The sequence below is a fragment of the Balaenoptera borealis genome (genome assembly GCF_965194805.1).
Source record: "Balaenoptera borealis genome assembly, chromosome: 7".
Lineage (NCBI taxonomy): Eukaryota > Metazoa > Chordata > Mammalia > Artiodactyla > Balaenopteridae > Balaenoptera > Balaenoptera borealis.
This window is the reverse complement of record NC_138864.1, coordinates 114,702,568-114,725,486: the sequence shown is the minus strand read 5'-3', so window position 1 is coordinate 114,725,486 and position 22,919 is coordinate 114,702,568. Positions and strand designations below refer to the sequence as shown.

The 22,919-nt window shown below is 42.1% G+C and overlaps 1 protein-coding gene across 1 annotated transcript; it reads right to left on the bottom strand.

Annotated features, from left to right (window-relative positions):
* Window positions 1-1,817: 1,817 nt before the first annotated feature.
* Window positions 1,818-21,066, bottom strand: LOC309632606 (uncharacterized protein). Its single transcript, XM_082400372.1, has one exon. The coding sequence runs from the start codon at window positions 8,128-8,130 to the stop codon at window positions 7,216-7,218; it is 915 nt and encodes a 304-aa protein (XP_082256498.1). The 5' UTR covers window positions 8,131-21,066; the 3' UTR covers window positions 1,818-7,215.
* Between the last annotated feature and the right edge of the window lie 1,853 nt (window positions 21,067-22,919).

Here is a 22,919-nt window from a genome sequence, read left to right as displayed (position 1 = left end):
TGCATTTCCTAGGTGATGAACTCCATAACTTTTGTTACATTAGTGAAGTGACTTTTTGAAAGCCCTAGGTCATCTAAGGATGGGCGTTGGTGGCCAGAAGAATCAACCAAGTGATTAGAGGTTTGGGACCTAACCTCTAGGGAGGGGAGAGGAGCTGGAGACTGAGTTCAAGCACCAGTAGCTAATGATCTAATCAATCATGCCTATGTAGTGAAGCCTCCATAAAACCTCAAAAGGACAGGGTTTGGAGAGCTTCCAGTTGGTGAATACATGGAGGTCCTGGGAGAGTGGAGCGTTCAGAGAGAGCATGGAAGATTTGCGCTCCTTCCTACATAACTTCCCTTATGCACCTCTTCCATCTGGCTGTTCATGAGTTATGTCCTTCTATAATAAACTGATAATCTAGTAAGTAAACTGTTTTACTGAGTTCTGTGAGCCTTTGTAGCAAATTAGTTGAATACAAGGAAGTGGTGCTTGAAACCTCCAATCTATAGCCAGTTAGTCAGAAGCACATCTGACAACCTGGACTTGCAACTGGCTATGAACGGGGTTAAGGGCTGAGTCCTTAACCTATGGGATCTGATGTCGACTCCAGGTAGACAGTGTTAGAACTGAGTTGAGTTGCAGGACACCCAGCTGGTGTTAGAATTGCTTGGTGGTGTGGGAACCCCCTTCCCTTGTGTACACACACACACACACACACACACACACACACACACACTGGAAATGAGTGCAGAATCATTAACTAGGTAATAGGTACAAGGAATAACACAGGTTGTCAATGAGGAGGGTTGATGGGAGCAATCAATTTAAGGGACACACTTGCCTTGAGAATGTGTGGATGGGAGAAGCTGTGTCCCAGCAGCAGGAGGTGTCTACTGCACAGGGAGCCTCACTCTACTCCAGAACTGTGCTCCCTCAGGTGGCACATACTCAGGTAACAAGTTTGTTCCCCTCCCCCCACACACCCCACTTTCCTATTACTACATTCTAACTGCTCCAGACTAATTTTGTTAAGTCTTTCATTGTCCCATTCTCCATTCCTTAATGTATATAGAGAAACTGGTGTATGTAAACAGACATAGTGCCTCTTCCCCCATTCCCCTTTTCTTTTTAACTAAATGTCCAATGTTGAGATGTTTGGGGGAAAAAACCTGACACTGAAAAAAAAATACCCCCAATGCCTTGCTTTTTCCATTAGTGGTCTGTCTCAGTCAACTTGTTACTTTATATTCCAATGAGTTATTATGTAATTACTGTAATAAAAACAATTCCAGCAACAATCCTTGGGAATCTTGTTTGATTGGAGAACTTAAATATTTTTTATTGATTATTATAAAACCAGAAACAAAGTTATTACTTCTTTTGGTTTATAGCTGCTATCTGTAGAGCAATCTGCCTTTAGAGGAGGAAGAGATTACCTTAAAAGAAAGGAACCCTACATAGATTTCTCTTTAGGTCAATTGTCTTATTTAATTACATTTCTTGTTTTAAAAAAACCTCACAATTATTATAAAGAAACAATTAAAATGTGAATTGATGGTGTTAAACCTAAGTTTTCTTTAAGGTTAAGTATTGTTAGCTTTTTCAAGAAAGATCTCTATTTTTGTAATTTGATATTTGTTTTTTTTTTTAATTAATTTTTATTGGAGTATAGTTGATATACAATGTTGCTGTAGTTTGATATTTCAATGGGAAGAATGCCCAGTTAACCTTATTCAGTTAAAAATCTCTAAGAGATACCTGACTGCTTCTCTGTCACATCCAAAGTCTTTCAGCTGTTGTCCCTTCAAAGCAACAAATCTAAGGAGAAGTAATCAACTTTTTGTATTAGTTACAAATCTAAACTGTGACTGCTTGGGCACTGGGTCAAGTTCAGTACATCCAATTTGCTGATTTGATGATTTTGGCCTGGATTTGCTGATTTTCAGAAGCCAAATCCTTGAAAGTTTTGGCATCAAAGATTTTTTGTTTGTTTTTTGTTTGTTTTGGGTATTTGGGGGGCATCAAAGATTTTTGGTATCACCACTTGCAGTGGTTCTGTCCATAAGTACAATCTATTTGCATGGATAATCTTAGATGTAATTTTTTAAGTTAAAATTTATGTGCTTATGGAGTAATTATGATAGGTTGAGGAAAAAATGGCATTTTATTACTAGTATTAAGATTAAATTCTAGTCTAAAATTTTTGCTCAAAGCACATGTGAAGCACAATTAAATTATTCTGAAGAAAGATTTTTTAAAAAGCAGAATTTTCTTTTGCTACAATTAGGCTCTATTAATTACTCTCTTATTCCATGTTTAGAATGGAAAGGTGGGCGTTATTACCCAAGTGCAGATGGAGGAACCTACAAAGGAGGGGGAGGATTTGTCTTAGCCCTTTTAGGATCACAGGGCTTTGTAAGTATGCTGATCAGACCTTCTTGAACCTTGGTGATGTCACTGAGAAATAAATATTCTGTCACTCTGAAAACATTCCTGAGGTGGGTCAAGCATGATCTAATAATAACACAATGGATTCTTTTTATGAACATCAGGAGAAAACACTCCATGTTAAAATGAATGTCTTGCACTATCTACTCCCATTTAAAATTGAAAGCCTGGGAAATTCATTACCAGCATGTATGACTCACCCACTAACCGAAATAGCATGAAGCACATGCTGGTAAGAGCCAAGGTCTTCTTTCCATTCGTCTTTAGGGAAGCTCTAAGAGAGAGTGTGCCTTTGGAATTTTTCTCTGTGTATTTGTTTAACAATCATTAAAAGAGATTTTGTGGACACTATATTTTGCTATTTCCTCCTCTTTCTTCTGTTCCTCTTCCTTCCCCTCCTTCTCTTCCTTCTCCTGAGGAGTTTCCATTTAAATGTTGGTAATACATTCACTGCCATCTATGGTTGCCCTTGGTGTGGGAATTAATTTGGATCACAGGTGGAGCTTTCTAGCCATGCAATGGTGGAAATAACATTATACTAGAATTTAGACCTGGGTTGGTCCTGGTTTTTTAAGTGTTTGTATCAAAATTGTAACTCAGGTTTTCTGATTTCACACCCTGTACTCTTTCAATCACATCATTATTTCTTCTATTTTTATGCTGAGATCTTTGTATCATTTGCATATCAACTCCAATTGGGAACTACTAAGTATTGTGGGGTTCCCCAACTGGAGGAACTAGGTTAGCCCAATGGAGTGTACAATTTTCCTGGGACTGGTAGGTTTGGGTTGGGGCACATTCAGAAGAGGTGTTTTCCTTAACCAGTTACATTACTGAGAGAAGCCTAGTTTGGCTTTACAGAAGCAGGGCTAAGGTGAAGTCTGGAGGCAAAGGGAAGGAAAGCAATGCTAGAATAAATAACACAATTAGCTGGGAAGGTGTTGTGGACTGAATTTCACCCTCCCAAAAGATATGTTCAGGTCCTAACCCCAGTACCTGTGAATGTGATCTTATTTGGAAATAAGGTCTTTGCAGATGTAATTAAGATAAAATGATGTTGTGCTAGATTAGGGTGGGCCCCAATACAATGACTGGTATCCTTAAAAAAGAGAGAAATTTGGACACAGAGAGAGACACACACACAGAAAACACCGTGTGATGATGAAGGCAGAGATTGGACTGATAAGAAAAGGAGTGCCAAGGATTGCCAGCACCTGCCAAGAACTAGGAAGACGTGTAGAAAATCCTCCCCTGGAGCTTTGTTGACACCTTGAATTAGGCCTTCTAGCTTCCTTGTTTTCTGTGAGACAATAAATTTCTATGGTTTTAAGCTACCCGGTTTGTAGTTCTTAGTTACAGCAGCTCTAGCAAACCAATACAGAGGGTTAGAAGGATGAAAAAAAAGAAAAATCCATGGAAAGCATTGAATGAAGTGTTCAGAACTATGGAAGACTGGAGCTTCATGCTATGTTTATATTTGGATCTGTCAGATACATTTCTTTCTTTTCCTAGTTTTACTGAGATATAATTGGCATATGACATTGTGTAAGTTTAAAGTGTATAATGTGATAATTTGATATATGTATATGTTGCAAAATGATTACCACAATAAGATTAGTTAGCACATCTATAACCTCACACATTTACCATTTATTTATTTATTTTTTGTGATTAGAATTTGTAAGATTTACTCTCTTAGCAAATTTCCAGGTATACAATATAGTATTGTTAACTACAGTCACCATGTACATTAGATCCCTAGAACTTATTCATCTTATAACTGGAAGTTTTTACCCTTTGATCACCTTCACCCATTTGCCCCACCCCCATTGTATCCTCCAATACATTTATTGACTTGCATTTTGCAACACTTTGGAAGAAAACGCTTATATCAGGGATCTGAGATTGTCTGATAGCAAGAAAATCTTTCTCAATAACTATCAGTAAACATAAGAAGAGGATTTTGTATCTAAAGAAATAGAATATGCAAACATTAATCTTTCAAAAATATAATTTTATCAAATAATTTTTAAATCTTTTAATGAAAAATGATCATCCTCTGCGTTATTTCTCCTCTATCTTTAATTTCCACTCTTCAGAGGAAGCCATTTTAATTCATTCAATTGTTGTTTAATGTTTTTTCCACATTTTAAAATAACTATTAAATTATTAAAATGCTATTTCTTGACTTAGGAGTTTTAGGTTTTATTTATTAACCTCCTAGTGTGGGAAAGGAGGCATTAGCCCTTGGAATCCTTCCACCTTTGTACCCCAATGTCCGCTTTCTCTATCCCCAGTAATATTATTTAGTTTCCACTCATATAATCCAGGTGTATTAGCAACCTTGGTTTCCCTTTACCATGTAACATACCATATTCACAGGTTCCATGGATTAGGATGTGGACATCGTTGGGGGACCATTATTCTGCCTACCACAGGGGCATATTCCTGGTTACTATTATTCTGTAAGACAGGTAGGAGAAGGGGGCTGGGAAACAGAGTGGATACATGGTGTGTAGACTATTACTTAGTTCTTCTTATTCAGATAGCATCCTCAGCTATGCCTACTGTCCTGAGTCCAGAGTTCAAAGTAGGATCCCAGAGAGTAAATTTCTAGTCTTCTGCCAGGGTGGGAGAAAGGTAGAGTCCTAGCTCTGTGGGGGTAAGGAGTACATCTAGAGATCTAAACACTTTTTTCATTTTCATTTAGTTCAAAATACTTTTAATTTCTCTAAAACTTCTTCTTTGATCCATTTGTTATTTAGAAGTGTCATTTAATATCTAAATATTTTGGATTTTTCAGCTACTTTTCTGTTATTAATTTCTAGTTTAATTTCATTGTGGTCTGAGAGCACACATCATATGATATCTCTTCATTTAAATCGGTTGAGGTGTGTTTGGTGGCCTAGAATATAGTAATTATTGGTGAATGTTCCATGTGAGCTTAAGAAGAATGTGCATTCTGTTGTTGTGGATGAAGAAGTCTATAAATGTCAATTAGAACCAGTTGATTGATGATGCTGTTCACTTCAACTACGTCCTTGCTGATCTTCTGTCCATTACTGATAAAGGAGAGTTGCAGTCTCCAACTATAGTAGTGGATTCGTCTATTTCTCCTTACAGCTCTAGCAGGCTCTGTCTCACATATTTTAATGCTCTGCTGTTAGATGCATATACACAAAGAACTGTTATGCCTTCTTAGAGAATTGACCCCTTTATCATTAGGTAATGCCCCTCTTTGTCCCTGATAATTTTTGTTATTCTGGAATCTGCTTTGTCTGAAATTAAGATAGCTACTCAGCTTTATTTTGATTAGTATTAGCATAGTGTATCTTTTCCTTCCCTTTACTTTTAATCTATTTGTGTCTCTATATTTAAAGTGGGTTTCTTGTACACAACATGGTTGGGTCTCATTTTTTGATCTAGTCTGTCAGTCTCTGTGTTTTAATTGGTGTATTTAGACCATTCATATTTAAAGTGATTATTGATATAGTTAGATTAATATCTGCCATATTTAGAACTGTTTTCTATTTATTGAACTGTTTCTTTTTTTTTCTTTCCCTCTTTTCTGCTTCCTCTGGTTTTAACTGAATATCTTATATAATTCCATTTTCCCTCCTCTCAGCATATCAATTATACTTGAAATTTTTTTTCAGTGTTTGCCCTAGAGTTTACACTATGCATTTATAACTTATCTAAGTCCACTTTCAAATAATACTATACTGCTAGTGCAGATACATTGTAACAGAGTATTCAATTTCTTCCTCCCATCCCTTATAACATTGCTATCATTCGTTACACTTATCCATACACTATAATCACCTAATACATTGCTGCTATTATTATTATTTTTTTAGACTATCATGTTTAATTACCTCACAACTGAAGCTGCCTTTGGGGCCAAGGGACAGGAAGGAGGCAGCGAACCCAACACTCGAGCTGCACTCTAATCCTAGGTTTATTCAACACAATTCTTTTCTCTACACAACAAAGTACAAACACAATATTATCTAAAATGCTACAAAGTTACAGAACTCAAAACAGAAAATGTATAGTACTGCCTGTACAATAAAAGCCAAAAAAGCAATGTACACGTTGCCAAGGTAACCTACAGGACCACCATGAATACCAACACAACGGGGAGGGGGGGTGTTCTGTGATGAGCCGACAGAGCTGGCTCTCAACTTACCAGTTTCAGAGAGAAACGGAGACGTGGGTTAGTGTGTGTGTGTGTGTGTGTGTGTGTGTGCACACACATGAGTACACGTGAAAAGAACCATTATGGGTATTTGGCCCTAGAGGTCAGAAAAGGACTCGAGTGGGGGAGCAGGGTCAGGCTAACAGGAATGGCAGTTGCGTAAAAGCACACCCTTTCCTGTGGGACCCTGCAGGCCAACAGGTTAGGGCACGAGCAGCCCACCAGATGGGCCCCATGTCATCTGTGGAATGGGAAAACATGCTCCCAGGCTGGGGCTGTACCACCTCCTGGAGCCCCCTGCTCATCCCTGCTGGCTTTGCCACTAAACTGACTCTCAGGAACTAGAAATGTGGAAGCTTCCTAGCCAGAAAACTGGAGGGCATCTTTATAAGCACGACCCCAAACCAACAACACTCCTGCAGCCGGAACTCTGCCACCAGGGGAAATGTAGCAATTACTGCCTTCACCTTCGAAGCCTGCCCCTGAGAGGGATTTCTTTCCTACCGATCCTCTTTCTGCTAGAAAAGTGACAAAAGTGAGTTGGTTGGGATACAAGTCACAGGGCAGAGCTTCAGTGGCCCTGCTTATCGGGAGGAGTTGGAGCTGGAGCGGCTCCTGTGGTGGCGGCGGCCAGGGGAATGGGATCGCCGGCGCACGGGGGACCTGCACCAAGGGGAACGCGACCTTCTCCTCATCCGTGGGGGTGACCTGCGCCACACGGGAGACGGTGGCAGCATTCTCCTGGGAGGGCTGAATCGCCTGGGGGGTGGCCGAGGCCAGGGGGCCAGCACAACAGTGGCAGTGATCTCCTGGCCATCGATGTGTCCTCCGTCCATGTGCTTCAGCGCCTTCTCGGCCTCATCTGGATTCTCAAACTCCACATATGCATAGCCTTTAGCCAGATGGGGGTGCATCCTGTCTACAGGTATGTCAATCATTTTAATTTTCCCGTAGGTGGAGAATATCTCCATGATATGATCCTTGGTCACATTCCTGGTGAGCCTTCCAATGTGCACTTTGGTAGGTTTAGGGGAAGGGCTCCGCCTTTTCCTTTCCTTTCCGTCTCTTTTGGGTGGTTTAGATTTGGAGCGCGAATGCCACCTGTTGTCCTGCCTGCGCTGAGAAGGACTCGGAGAGCCAGGGGAGCTGCTGGAGCTGGAGCTGCGGAATGTGCTGGAACTTCCTGAGCAGCTCGATGCTGAAGATGAGCTGGAGCCGCTGCTGGAGCCCGTGCTGGCGCTGGAGCCCGAGCTGGAGGTAGAGCTGGACCAAGACCTGGTGCTGCTGCTACCACTGGAAGCGCTGCGCCTCATTCGAGTTTTATCCCTGCCACTATCCTTCTTGCTTGACTCCTTTGTGGTCCCCTTATCTTTAGAGCGATCCTTGGACTTCTCATCAGAGCGGTCTTTGAGTTTGGTAGGAGAAGGAGCCCTAGTGCTGGACTTATTATTTCCTTTGACTCCTAGCAAGCTCTTCTTTTTCACTCCTGATAAATCCATTCTCCCCTTCTGAGGTGTTCAAAGCAGCAATGGCGGCCTCACTTATCTGAACTCTCACTTCTAACTTGAGTCTGAGAAACGATCCCTAATCGATTGCAATTTACGCCAAAGTGCAGCAGCTCGCCAGTCCAGGCTCCGGGCCACAAGCACCTCCAGGGTAGGGCCCGGCGTTGCGGGCCTGGGTCTTCAGCCCAGCAACAGGGCCCCGAGGGCGGAGGCCGGGTTCCTGACTGCTCCGAATTCCGGGGGCCTCACTGGGTCCGCCGCAGAGCGTACGAAGCGAGGGCGCCCTTCCGCGCACTGCGGCCCCGACCACTTCCGCTATTATTATTTTGAATGAACATTGATCTATTAGATCAATAGGAATAAGAAAAATAAAATATTTTATTTTCCTTTGATGTTTTTACTGCTCTTCTTTATGTAAATCTGAGTTTCTGACCTAAATAATCCTTTTCTCTACAGAACTCCTTTTAACATTTCTTAAAAGACAGGTCTATAGGCAAGAAATTCCCTGTTTTTGTTTGTCTGAGAAAGTCTTTATTTCTCCTTCACTTTTGAAGGAAATTTTTGCTGGATAGAGACTTGTAGGCTCTTGGTTTTGTTCTTTCAACACTTTAAATATTTCACTGACCCTCTCTTTGCTTGCTTGGTTTCTGGAAAGAAGTTGGTATAATTCTTATCCTCATTCTTCTATAGGCAAGGGTTCTTTCCCCTTCTGGTTTCTTTCAAGAATTTTTTGTTTTGTTTTCTGCAGTTTGAATGATGTGCCTCAGTGTAGATTTTTGGTATTTATCATATTTGGTGTTCTCTGAGCTTTCTGGATTTGTGATTTGGTATCAGTCATTAACTTCGGAAAATTCTCAGCTGTTGTTACTTCAAATATTTCTTCTTACCCTTTTTCTCCTTCTTCTGGTATTTCCATTTTATGTATGCTACACCTTTGCAATTGTTCCACATTTCGTGAATGTTCTATTGTTTTGTTTTTTTTCTCTCTTTGCATTTCAGTTTTGGAAATTTCTATTAATATCTTCAAGCTCACTAATTCTTTCCTTGTCTGTGTCCAACAGACCAATAAGCCCATCAAAGACAATCTTCATTTCTGTTACAATATTTTCTTTTTTAATTTTAAACATGATTCTTCCTTAGAGTTTCCATATTTTCTGCTGACATTATCCATCTGTATTTGCATGTTGTCCACCTTTTCCATTAGAGCCCTTAGCATACTAATCATAATTATTTTAAATTTCTGCCTCATAATTCCAAAATTTCTGCCATATCTGAGACTGGTTTCGATGCTCACTTTGTCTCTTCAGACTGTACATTTTCTTGCCTTATAGCATGCCTTTGAATTTTTGTTGAATGCTGAACATAATGTAATGGGTAATAGGAACTGAGATAAATGGTCTATAGTGTGAGGTTTTATGTTTATCTGGGTAGGTGTTAGGTTGTATTTAATGTTTGCTGTAGCTGTAGGTGTCAGAGAGTTCAATTTCCTCTAGTGTTTTTGTTTTCGTCTTCCCTGTTCCCTTTGGGCTTCTCTAGCAACTCCTTCTTAGTTAGAGACTGTTTCTTACAGCTGTCAGTTGTAATTCACTACTGTTACACCAGAATCCTGTTTATATGGTGACAAGGTATTACAGAAAGAAGTCTGTAATTTTATGATTGAATCTTGGTTTTTTTTTTAGTGGGCCTGTGTCTCTGGGTTGCAACTTTCAGAAGAATTTTTATAGGCTTTCCCCCCTCCTTTTATGTGAGACAGGAAGGCTAGACAAGGACAGGAAGGCTGTCTAATTGCCCTTCCTCTGGGACAGGTTAGGCTCTGGTAAAGCATTAGTTTCTCTGAGGGTGAGCTCTTTTTTTTTTTTTATAGAGAACAGAACTCTCTGTCTGGATATATTTATAGTGGTGATTTTCTCCTTCCCCTACCCTAAACATGAGAAGATTTTTGTGTGATTTTCATCTTGAGAACCTGGTGGGGCTCCTGGAGGTAAATTCATGAAAGTATCAGGGGGCACCCTGAGACTGAGCCCCTAAGAGTTTTTAACTCTCGAGCCAGTCCTTGTTCAATCTCCAGTAACTAGTCAATAACATCTGCAGTGTTCCCACAGGCTTCAGCTCCAGTGGCTTCTGTTCCATGTGAGCTGTGATCCACCTGTCTCTTCAGTTTTTGGAGTGGGAATTTGTCCTGTAACCTCCATTTTCTGATGGTTTTAAGAAGAATGACTGATTTTCAGTTTGTACAGCTTTTTTCTTGTTTTGAGGTTGGGAGTGATGACTTCCAAGCTCTTTTACATACTGGAATGGAAACCACCAAACAGGCTTGCATTTTTCTGTGTAAAATCTTTCTATCAATTTCCTTTTGAGGTCACCATTGGCAGGGCTTGTGCTCAGAGAGCATCTAAGGGTAGCTTTCCAAGGTGCTGTCATCCACAGGTAGCTCAAAGTAGGAGTTCAGGGCTCTTCACTTTCAGGTAAGTGCTCTGTCAGTTAGCTCTGTGTTGCAGCTTACATCTGAGGCAAACTCCACACATAGGATCACTGCCACTTCACCTCATTCTTTCCTGCTTTTACCCAACTACTTTAAAAACAGACTTTTCCTCTGTTTTTAGACCACCCGCAACCCACCTCTGGGGGATCCTGGTGCCTCAAATCTCCTGAGACTGTCTGGGCTTCAACATTGTGAATCAGGAGCACTCCTACCCACTTCTGGTTTGGCACTACCTGATATGAATCAATTTTTGCTTAAATAAACTCTTAAATTTTAAAAAGCAAAACAAAACAGAAAACCACTGTGAGTCAGTTTGCTTATATTCCACTTCCACATACCCTTGTGCCCTCCTTTCAGGCACTCTCTGGCCTGGTCAGCAAATTACCTACCTTTCATTTTCATTCCAGCTCCCAAATTTTGGTTGACAACATTTCCCCCCTACTCGCCTATTCTCTTTGCCCTTTCAGGTTTGTGACTCATAGGACTTTACTATTATTCAGTAAAGTTTCTGGATGAGCAGAGACAAACGTATATTCAATTCACATATTTAATTGGAAATATTTTTGCCCTACCTAGTGTCAAAGAAAATATTATTCATAACACTTGTGTTACAAGATAAACTGGAGCTTATTAAATTTTAAAGTTTATTTGGATGTGGGAAAAAGGGAACTCTTGTACACCATAGGTGGGAATGTAAACTGGTGCAGCCACTGTGGAAAACATTATGGAAATTTCTCAAAAAACTAAAACTAGAACTACCACATGACCCAGCAATTCCACTCCTAGGTATGTAACCAAAAAGAACAAAGACACTAATTCAAAATGATCCATGCACCCCAATGTTCATATTATTGATATTTATAATTGCCAAGATATGGAAGCAACCTAAGTGTCCATCAACAGATGAATGGATAAAGAAGATGTGATATGTATATATATATTATATATATATATATATATATAAAATGGAATGCTACTCAGTCCTAAGAAAGAAGGGAATTTTGCCATTTGTAACAACATGGATGGACTTGGAGGGTGTTATGCTAAGTGAAATAAGTCAGACAAAGACAAATATTATATGATATCACTTATATGTGGGATCTAAAAAATACAACACATTAGTGAATAAATCATAAAAGAAGCAGACTCACAGATATAGAGAACAAACTAATGGTTACCGGGGGGAGAGGGAAGCGGGGAGAGAAAATATAGGAGTAGGGGATTAAGAGGTACAAACTATTATGTATAAAATAAGCTACAAGGATATATTGTGCAACACAGAGAATACAGTCAATATTTTATAATAAATATAAATGTAGTATAACCTTTAAAAATTGTGAATCACTACATTGTACACCTGTAACATATAATATTATACATCAACTATAACTCAATAAAGTTTTTTTTAAATAAAATAAAAAGCTGGGGGAAAAAAAAAGAGTCAGGCAGCACCAGAACTGAAGTGGCTAGGAGCATCCCATTGGCAGGAGCTAAGGGAAAGATGTGGAAGCATCTTTTATAGGGAAGATGTGGAAGCAAAGCAAGGAAGTTATCTGATTGGCTATATTAAGTGTTTGCATATTTGGGAAAGACTACTTGTCTGTTTGTGATCTGTTGTCTGTAGGTTTTGATTTCTTAACCTTGAGGCATTTTAGGCTTAGGTTTGGGTTTGCTTATGTAGGCTACTAAGGCATTAAAGCACCTTAGTCTAACACCCTCCTTGTTTAATTAACTTAACACCTATTAAAGATGAAGAGGCAGATCTTATTCAGGACTATCTTGATAAGTATAGGGACTAGTGTAGTAGAATTTTGCAGTGAGAGAGATTGGGCTCAGTTCTGAATACAACAAAGGAAAATGGAGATTTATAGCCAAGAAGCAGGGTGGGGGTGAAGGGGTCGGTGGATGGAAAATAATTAAAAGATGGATAATTCTTCACTACACTGACCTATCAAGGTTCTTGATGAAGACAGGGTAGGGCGATATTACCTGGGGGATGGTGGGGAATGAGGAATTTGATCAGATATAGAGGGTGATTAGATATCAAGGGTGGGGATTCTGGCTAAACTGACTTCACAGGATTCTTGCTAAAATTGGACAATTCATAGATGGACATAGAAGGCCAAGATCAGCAGGTGCACTTGAGATGAAGGCTCAGAAAAACCTCACTAAAGTTGCCCAAGGAGAGAATCCTTGTCACAAGTTTTTTTTTTTTTTTTTTAATGGTTATCACCAGAATGTAAATATCATTTAGCCAACTCTTTCTCATTTGTACTAAGATAATGGCCAGCCCAGCATTCTGGACTTCATCAAGCTTCTTATTAGATATGAGTGTAACTTACATTTCTATTATTATTGTCAGTCTGATAAAATCAAAGCTGATACTTTATGATTTCCACAGAACTCTGTCATTGTCTGGTATTTCCTGAAGCCCAAAGCTCTGCTTTTATAATGTGTTTGATGGTCGTGTGTAAGGGAAACAGGAGAATTTTCAGGTAAAAGTGGCTCTGTGATTAGGTGCTAGATGAAGCGGCCAAGGAACCTCATCAATTCTTCAGCAGAAAGCTGCAGGCTGAGTCCCTGCTGCCTTTGTGTTTGGAATTTAAAACGATTCCCAAGGTATGTATGAGCATTGCTCTCTGTTCACAGCGCCCCCTTCTCTATAACATGGTGATTTCTCACAATGCATCATCTGTTTTCTTTTGACAGAAAATTTTTTTGTGTTATAACTTAGATTTTGCTACTGCTCCATTTTTTCTGATTTTTTTTTTAGTAATGTCTGCTTTTCTTTCATCTGTATCATCTCTTTATTTTATCTATTTTAGTTCAGCTGCTATCTTTTGTTGTATTATTTCTCTCATGAAAGTCAATTCTGGTTTGAACTGATGAGAATAAACAGAATAAACTGTGTATATTTTATTTAAAAATCTTATGCTTTATGAAGTAACTCAACGGAGGTGGGGTTGTGTGAGAATTTCACATGAGCCTTTCCTATCTTACTCTTGTATTGTTTGTAATATTGGGTTATTTTGTTTGCAATACTAGGTTAATTTTTTTTAATCCTATGTTTTTATTTGTTTATCTTGAAATTATCTAAATGTTTTCCTTGGTTGGGAGAGGGGGTACTGGTTTTAAGGCTGGTGAATTAAAACCTGTTTGACCTTAGAGAGAGTTATCCAGGGACAATATTAAAATAAACTCAGCACTGAAAATTTTGCTTTTGGGTTTTCATTCACTTGGAGGTCTCTTCTCATTCAGAGTGGAGGCAAGATTATCCTAAGGAGTGCCTCCACAGTGTTTTCTAAGAGCTATTCAGTATTTTTTAGTTTCCTTTGTAGATGCAAATTATCAGTTCAAACGATCTAAGCAAAGAAAAAAGACCTTTCCAAATCTCATCTGAGAAGAAAATCTCCTCTGGAGTGAAGTCCCAGTTCAGAGAACAAAGGAAGAATAGACCAGAGGTTTATTTACCTTTCACTGCTTCAGGGATTCAGAGACCAGCAAGCATACAGATGCAAAAGGAAGCTTAGCGCTAGACATTCTTTTTTCTACTCTTTCTTTCTTCTTCTTTTGTGAGATGCAATAGACAGACTTGCCCAGAGGCAAGGGAGCTAAGGAGTTTATAAACCTGGGTGGGGGAGGGGTGGGGGGGGTGAGCAATGCCATGGTAGTATTATAAAGCTTTTGTTACTGATTAAGGTCAAGGGAATGGTGAAATACAGACTCCAGAGAAGAGTCCTATGGGACTGCAATCTAAGAGTGCTGGGTTTGGGAAGATTAATAGTAACTTTCCCTCTTGGGAGGATTAACAGGATGGAGAGGTCTTCCCCTTAGGAGATTCTGATAAGCCAAACTTGGAAAGGGATTCTTTCCCAATATCCCATCTCCTCTTGAGAATCATGGACTACATTGAGAGGAGAGTATTATTCATAACAGCTAAGGTTAAGACAAAAGAGGACTTGGGCTTCTATGGTGACTTCCAAGCCTAAACCAAATGTCATTCTTAAATGCAGGTGATGAGTCTTATTTTTGTAATCACAAATACTGGTGGTGTTCTCACCGCAAAGCCCATTGACAATTCCCAGGGAATAAAAATAGAATCTGGGTAATAAAACAGAAAAAATAAAACATTTTTTCTTTTGTGCTTAGTCTAGTTTCACTTGGGTACCACGTGCAGAGGCCTTGCATCTGGCACTTCAGACCAGAGTTCCTTGTGTGAAATGGCTGTGCCTGATACCTCAGCTTGGTAGGCTGTGTGCAGAAGTGCTGTGCACAACACTGCAATTCAAGATGGTGGCAGCATACTGTGTGTAGAAATGCTGCACCCAGCACTTTGATCTGGATCGCTGTGAGCAGTACAGCTGTGCCTGACCCTCAAGAAGTTCAATTCCTTCCCTGCTGACAAGAACCCTATAAGGCAGCCCTGCCAATGGCCTTTAAGGGAGAGCATGGACTCTAGAGTGCAAGCTCATACCTCTCCATTCCTTGATCAAAGAATAAAGTTTTCCTTTGCTTCTGAATGAAACTCAGCCTCATTCTACTGGTGTGAGTGAACCCTTTTGGGGGGACCAACTCGAGAGGGTTGGTAAAAAAATTTTGGTGACCCAGATGGGACTGATTGTGGCCCTCCCACCTGGACCCACCCACCAGGCTCTGGACTTGCTAGACACTCTAGGAACTAGAGAGGCTAAGCTGCTCTATCCTTGGGTCAGTGTCATCTAACCTCCTGCGGGGTATTTTGACTGAGGAGGGACTAACCGTCTGTAGCATGGACCATTACAAATTCAAGGGGGCGTCTCCAAGTAATATCAGCATCCATGCCACTTGGACATCTCCTATTTGGGTCTTCTGAGGAATCCATTAACAGTTTGGTATTGGTTCCAAATTTCCTGAACTGGAAGTCTTATTTGAACCAAATCTTGTGGCATTTGCACACCAACAAATCACTCCAACCTCCCTCTCAGTAGTTGGAAACAAATCTAAAACAGAACATCTAAGGTATGGGGAACCAAATGTCCTCCATACTTATGCCCATTAGGGTGAATCCTGAAGAATTGGAAGTTTTTCAGGTATCATCCCGTGACCAGAAAACAGTTAATCTTCCTATGTAATACAGCCTGGTCCCAATATTTGCTGGGAGATGGGGAAAGTTGGCATGTCAGTGAGTCTCTAAATTACAATACCATTTTATAATTGGAACTTCTATGCCAGAAACAAAAGAAATGGAAAGAAATTCCCTATGTCCAGTTTTTCATGGGCTTTTTCAGAACAAAGGCCTTCAAAAAGGTTGTGGGCTCTCTCCACTGAGGTAGTGCCAGTCCTTGACCCTTCCGCTGAGGACCTTCTTGATCTCCTCCTTAACCCTCCTCCTACTGCTCCCTCCCTACCCCCTTCCTTCGTATAACCTGATCTGGGCCACAGACCCAAGGAGTCCCCTCCATACTAGCCACCTGCCCTGGAATGTGGTCCAGCAAATAAACAGAATGGGACTAATTAATTACCAGCTAGGGTCCAACAACCCACAAGGAAAAGTACTCCCTTTGAGGCTGGTCCCCAATGGAGAAGGAGGGCTCATCCAGGTATACAACAATTTACCACTTCTGATCTGTATAACTGGAAAAGTCATAGCAAGGGGTTGAGGTAAGATCCAGACAGGTTCCTGAATCCGATTAGGGGAATCTTTCAGACCCATGACCCTCCCTGGGCTGACATTCAGAGCCTCCTTAATGTACTCCTAATGGGGAAGAAAAGGTCACAGTCTTTTAGAAAACCTGAGAGGAAGCATACAAAGAGAACAGAAACAATGCAGGTCATGCCATTTTCAGACCTGGCAATCAAGCGGTCCTAGATAACAAACCCAACCGGGACTGAGACAATGGTGAAGCGGATAAAAGACAGGCTGACACATTATAAAAATATGACCTAAAGGGAATCCAGGCAGCAGGAAAGAAACCTGTCAATTGGACTAACATAAAGGAAATCAGGGATTTCCCTGGTGGTCCAGTGGTTGGGACTCCATGTTTCCAATGCGGGGGCTATGGGTTCAATCCCTGGTTGGGCAACTGGGATCCCACATGCTGTGTGGCACAGCCAAAAGATTAAAAAATAAATAAATAAATAAAGGAGATCAACCAGGAGCCAACAGAAAACACTTCGGCATTCCTAGAGTGCCTCAAGGAATGTCTCTGAATTTATAGTACCACTGACCCCGAGTCATCGGAAGGGAATACAAGCCTGAGGTCATATTTTATTTCCCAAAGTGCCCTCGCCATTACGCATAAACTTTAGAATCTGGAAATAGAACCAGATACCCCTATCTCTCGCCTGGTGGAGGTTGCCTACTGCATGTTTAAAAACAGATATAGAGAGGAGGAAAAGTCAGAGGATAAAAACACCCAGAGGCAGGCCCACCTACTGGCTGTTGCCCTCCAGTGTCAACCGGTCAGCACAGGAATCTGGACTAACTGCCCACAGAGACCTTTGACTCTGGTGAGTGACCACTGGCCCCCACTGAGGGACAGCAAACCAAGGAAACTGGGACCCAATCAGTGTGCCATATGTAAACAAGAGGGACAACGGAAAAGAGAATGCCCTCACTGCCCCCAAAGGGGGACAGAAGTGGCAGATCCTGCCCACTACCCTGAAGGCAGATGGTCCAAATAGAAGAAGAATGCCAGGGCCAGGGGGCTCCTAAGCTGGCACTCCAATTGACCCCCAAGGAGCCCTGGCTGACACTGGACATAGAGAAAAAAACCTGTTGAATTCTTAGTTGACATTGGTGTCACTTACTTGGTTTTGAACACCAGATCAGGCAAACACAGTCACGAGAGTTGTAAAATTATGGGGTTATCAGGGAAGGCCCAAGAATGGGCATTCATAGAGCCATTAGAATGCTCACCCATTCCTTCCTATATGTTTCCAAATGCCCTATATCTCTGCTAGGAAGGGATATCTTACATAAATTGGGAATTACTATCCACCTAATGGGAGACAAAATGGAGATTGGCATCCCCTAGACAAGGGGCACAAGATGATAATGGCTGAGGACAAACCTCCCTGGATAGAGCAAGTTGAGCTCCCTGGAAGAAATCCTGAGGTCTGGGCCCAGGGATGGGTGGGACGAGCTAAAGGAGCCAGTCCTGTGATAGTCCATCTAAAACCCAGACATACATGGCCCAACAGAAAATGGTACCCTCTCTGTCGGGAGGCCTTGTTGGGCATTGCCCCTGTTATACAGGGCCTAGTTGACCAGGGCCTTATTAGGCCATGCCAATCCACCTGTAATACCCCCAATTCTCCCCGTAAAGAAACCCAGTGGGGAACACTGGATGGTACAGGACCTCAGGGCAGTCAGTGAAGCCACAGAGAATATACATCCAGTCGCCCCTAATCCCTACACCCTGCTGACCACTCTACAATCCACCAAGACCTGGTATTCTGTATTAGATTTAAAATATGCCTTCTTCTGTATTTTAATCACCCCAGAGTCACATGAAATTTTTGCTTTTGAGTGGCAGGAGCCAAACACACAACAAAAACAACAATACTGCCGGACAGTCCCGCCCTAAGGGTTCAAAAATTCCCCCATCATCTTTGGGGAAACTTTAGCTAAAGACCTTAAAGATCTATCAATATATCTGGGGGAGGGTTCCCTCATATATAAGAAGACATTCTGATCACCAACCTTACTAAGGAGGCCTCTGACAAAAATACTGTAACCACCCGGAACCACCTAGCTGATAAAGGATATAAGGTGTCCAAGAAAAAGACTCAAATATCACAAACTAAGGTTACCTACCTAGGCTTCATCCTCACAGAAGGTCAGACAAGCCTACCCCAGGAAAGGAATGAAGCCATTTGCAGTCTTGCCCCTCTTAAAACTAGAAGACAGCTTAGGGGCTTCCTGGGGATGGCTGGGTTTTGCCACATCTGGATACCTAATGGTCTAATAGCTAGGCCTTTATATGAAAAATTGAAAGAAAAGGATCTTCATCCTTCCAGAATGTGAAGGGGCCTTTCAAGAATGGAGAAAGCAGGGACTTCCCTGGCGGTCCAGTGGTTAAGACTCCGCACTTGCAATGCGGGGGGCACGGGTTCGATCTCTGGTCAGGGGACTAAGATCCTGCATGCCACACGGTGCGGCCAAAAAAAAAAAAAAAAAAAAAGAATTGAGAACGCAAACAACAAGGTCCTATAGCACAGGGAACTATATTCAATATCCTGTGATAAACCATGATGGAAAAGAATATATATATAAAAAAAGAATGTATATATGTATATAACAGAGTCACTTGGTTGTACAGCAGAGATTGGTACAACATTGTACCTCAACCATACTTCAATTAAAAAAAAAAAAAAAAGAATTGGGAAAGCAATTACTTCAGGTCCCTGCTCTGGCCCTCCCAGATTTAGTTAAACCCTTTGACCTTTACATTCATGAGAGAAGGGGAATTGCCCTTGGGGTATTAGATCAAAAACTGGGACCCCTTACTTGGGTGGTTGCTTATTTCTCTAAACAATGAGATAAAACCACTAAGGGATGGGCTCCTTGCCTATGGGCAGTAGCAGCTACTTCAATCCTGCTAACAGAGGCTGAAAAGTTAATGTTTGTTCAGCCAATCGCTATTTGGACCCTACACCAGGTTCAGGCTTTAGTAAGTTCTAAGGGAACAGAATAGCTATCCCCCGGAAGTTCGATTCAACTTCAGGCTATGCTTTTAGACAACTGTCATTACCATAAAAACCTGTCACACCCTAAATCCTGCCACCCTGCTACCCACAGGAATGGGGACCCTGGAGCATGATTGTATAGAACATGGTATATTCCAGTTGTCCTGACCTAGGAAGTGAGCTTCTCCCAAACGCCAAAGAGGAATGGTTCACAGATGGGAGCAATTTTATGAGAGAGAAAAAAAGGATGGCAGGATATGCAGTGACGTCTCAGACCCGAGTCAGTGAGGCATGAAGCCTACCCCCAGGGACTTCAGCCCAAAAGGCCGAGCTGATGGCCCTCACCTGAGCCTCAGAGCTCAGGACAGGGAAGATCTTAGATGTTTACACAGACTGCTGGCATGCGTATGCCATCCTACATGCACACGGGGCTATTTGGAAGAAAAGAGGTATGCTTACTGCAGAGAAGAAGCAGGTGAAACATGGCTTAAACATATTGAGACTCCTAGAAGCAGTGCAACTTCTGAAAAAAGTGGTGGTGATTCACTGGAGGGGTCATCAAAAAGGGAATAGAGGTAATAAAGGGAAACAGCAAAACAGAAGCAACTGCCAAAAGAGCGGTCCTAGAACCAGTAACTTGGCAATTACTCCTCATACCTAAAAGGCCAGATCTATCCAATTACTCCCCAGTCTATACAAAGGAAGAATTAGACAAAGCCCAGAAATGGGGCTTCAACAGAGATCTAGGAGGCCAGGGGTGGCTAGTTAACGAACATGGGCAATACTTCTTTCCCCAAACTGCAGCTTGTCAAGCCATCAGGGAGGCTCATCAAGGAACTCATTACAGAAGGGAAGCCCTATATATGTAATTGGTTAATTGAGGTCATGGTAACTCCTGGCATGAAAAGTATAATCAGTTGGATAGTTGAGACCTGCCCCATCTACACAGGAACACCCCCAACACCAGAGCCCTCAGAGGTCCCCAGATAAGGCCCATTTAGACCATAGGGACATATCCTGGGGAAGACCGACTGATTGATTTCACTGTCCTGCTGAGAGTACTAGGCAATTTCAGGTATCTCTTGGTGCTAGTGGACACATTTTCAGGGTAAGTAGAGGCGTTGCCCACTAGAACTGAAATGGCAGCTGAACTGCCTAACGTATTACTAAAAGAGATAATACCCAAGATCCCGACTAAGTGATAATGGTCCAGCATTCGTGTCACAAATGGCAAAAGGGACAAGTGCCCCGGGCATAAAACGTACCTTGCACTCAGCAAGGAGACCCCAATCATTGAGAAAAGTAGAGATCCAATCAGACCTTAAAACGAACCTTAGCCAAGCTATGCCAGAAGACTCAAGAAAATTGGATTAAATTACTCCCAACTGCCCTGCTATGCATGTCGTTTGCTCCAAGATATAAGTTAAATTTAAGTGTATTTGAACTTACGTATGGTAGACCCATTTTCGAAGCCTGAGAGAAGCGACACCTTAGCCCCCTTGAAATGGAACAACTTAAGTACACCCTCCAGGTAGGAGAAACCATGAAAGCCCTCACAGAATATGGTAACCAGGTGCTATCCGCACCCACTGACCCAGCCCTCCACCCCTTCCGGCCTGGAGACTGGGTGTATCTAAAAACCTGGAAAATTAGCAACCCACGAGACCAGCTTACTCCTGAGTGGAACAAAGCCCACTTGGTGATCCTAACCACCCATTCTGCCCTGAAGTTGCAGGGGATCACGCCATGGGTACATCACAGTCGAGTGAAGAGGGCCCCCGAGCCCCAACCTCTGATAACCTGGGGCAACGGACCCCCTTGATTACTTGTGTGAACCCCTCTCTGATCTGAAGCTCCTCTTCCGAAAACCAACAAAAGTGTGCCCCCAAAGAGCAGACTACTAATTGCAGGAATCACTGCTCTCATAGGGGTTCTAGTGACCTTGGCCAGGGGAATCTTATATAACTCTGTCACCATAAAAAAGGTAACAGCCAATGTGGTGTTGGTGGCCAACGAGATCCACCTCAACTTCAAGCTATGACAAAAGTCCATTGGCTCACTGGCTGATATAGTCCTGGGTAACCGAATTGCCCTAGATGATCTGTTAGCTGCCTGGAGAGGGGTCTGTGTGCTGGAAAATACACTGTGCTGTTTTTGCATTGATGAAAGTGGCCTGATTGGAGAAAGCACAGACAGACCACTGGGAAAAGCCACTTGGCTGGCAGAAACCAGGCCGCCTAATCCGGCCAAACATATGTGGAGGGGGTAACACAGACCCTCCGGAGCGTCACTGGGTTTGCACCTTTCCTGGGCCCCTTCATGACCATTATTCTCTTGCTAATATTTGGGCCTGCATCCTAAGTTGTGTGGTGTCCTTTGTCTCCAAAAGGTTAGAATCTATAAAACTCCAAGTGGTGGTCACTCGGGGATGTGAAGAGTCACAGCTGAGGCCTGGTGACAACCAAACAGATCTAAGGGCTGCTGGGGACAACTTCCGCTCCTCTACCCGGGGTTATAACAACCGATGCCCAAACTTAGCAGGAAGCAGTTACAGAAGACGGACCCGTCGCCCCTCAGTGCCCCTCAAGATCGAGGAGCAGCACAGAAGACAGGAGGGATTTGTCACCAGCAAAGCCCATTAACAATTCCTGGGGAGTAAAAATAGAATCTGGGTAATAAAGTCTAACCTTTTTTTTTTCCCCCTCTGTGTTTCGTCTGGTTTCACTCGCTCATTGGGTGCCAGGGGCAGATGCTTCTCATCTGGTGCTCCAGACCAGACCTCCTCCTGTGAAATGGCTGTGCAGGGACCTCAGCAGGGCGGGTCGCGGGCAGAAACTCTGAGAACGACACTCAGTGCAAGATGGCGGCAGCGGACTGTGCGCAGAGACGCTACGCCCAGCACTGCGATCTGGAACGTGAGCCGCGCAGCCTCGCCAGCCTCGCGAGAGCTCCGCCCCGTTTCCCGGCTAACGAGCTCTCTATAAAGCAGCCCGATCCGCAACCTGTCCGGAGCGTGCGTGCTCTAGAGTGTGAGCTTGTACCTCTCCATTCTTTGATCAAAGAAAAAAACTTTCTTTTGCTTCTGAACCAAACTCAGCCTCGTTCTATTGGCTGGAAGGACACCAGGCCAGAGGACCGTTGTTGGCGACTGCCCTGGAAGGGTAGGTAACTTTGCCTTGTCAGACTAGGAGATGTGAGTATCCCCAAGAAATAGCAATACGTGTCTGTGATTACATGATCCTTACATTGAATTTAAATTGTTTCAGCATAGACAGTGTGGTATGATATGTTCAATTTAGTTTTATCCTCTTCTTAGGAACGGTTACTCGACATTTGAAGAACCCTAATTGGGAAGACACACGCTGCGGGGTGGTAGGTTGAATTTGAAATTCTCAATTCAGAAGCCACATTCCAGAGGGGTTTGGTTACAGGCTCCAGCCATCTTTATCGTATATCTATCCCAGGGGCTTTGTTAATTAGCATACTGAGGTTAGAAATAATTTCTCATTGGTGAAATGAGTTTCAGATGAGTTTCAATTACGTGGATTGGCTAAACATGTTTTAGGCATACCCTTGCCTTTGCATAAACAACATTAAAAAAATCTAGCCAGCCTAACAGTTTATACGCTTT

Coding starts and splice junctions, on each gene's coding strand:
- LOC309632606 (XM_082400372.1), bottom strand. CDS start 8,130: ATGGATTTATCAGGAGTGAAAAAGAAGAGCTTGCTAGGAGTCAAAGGA.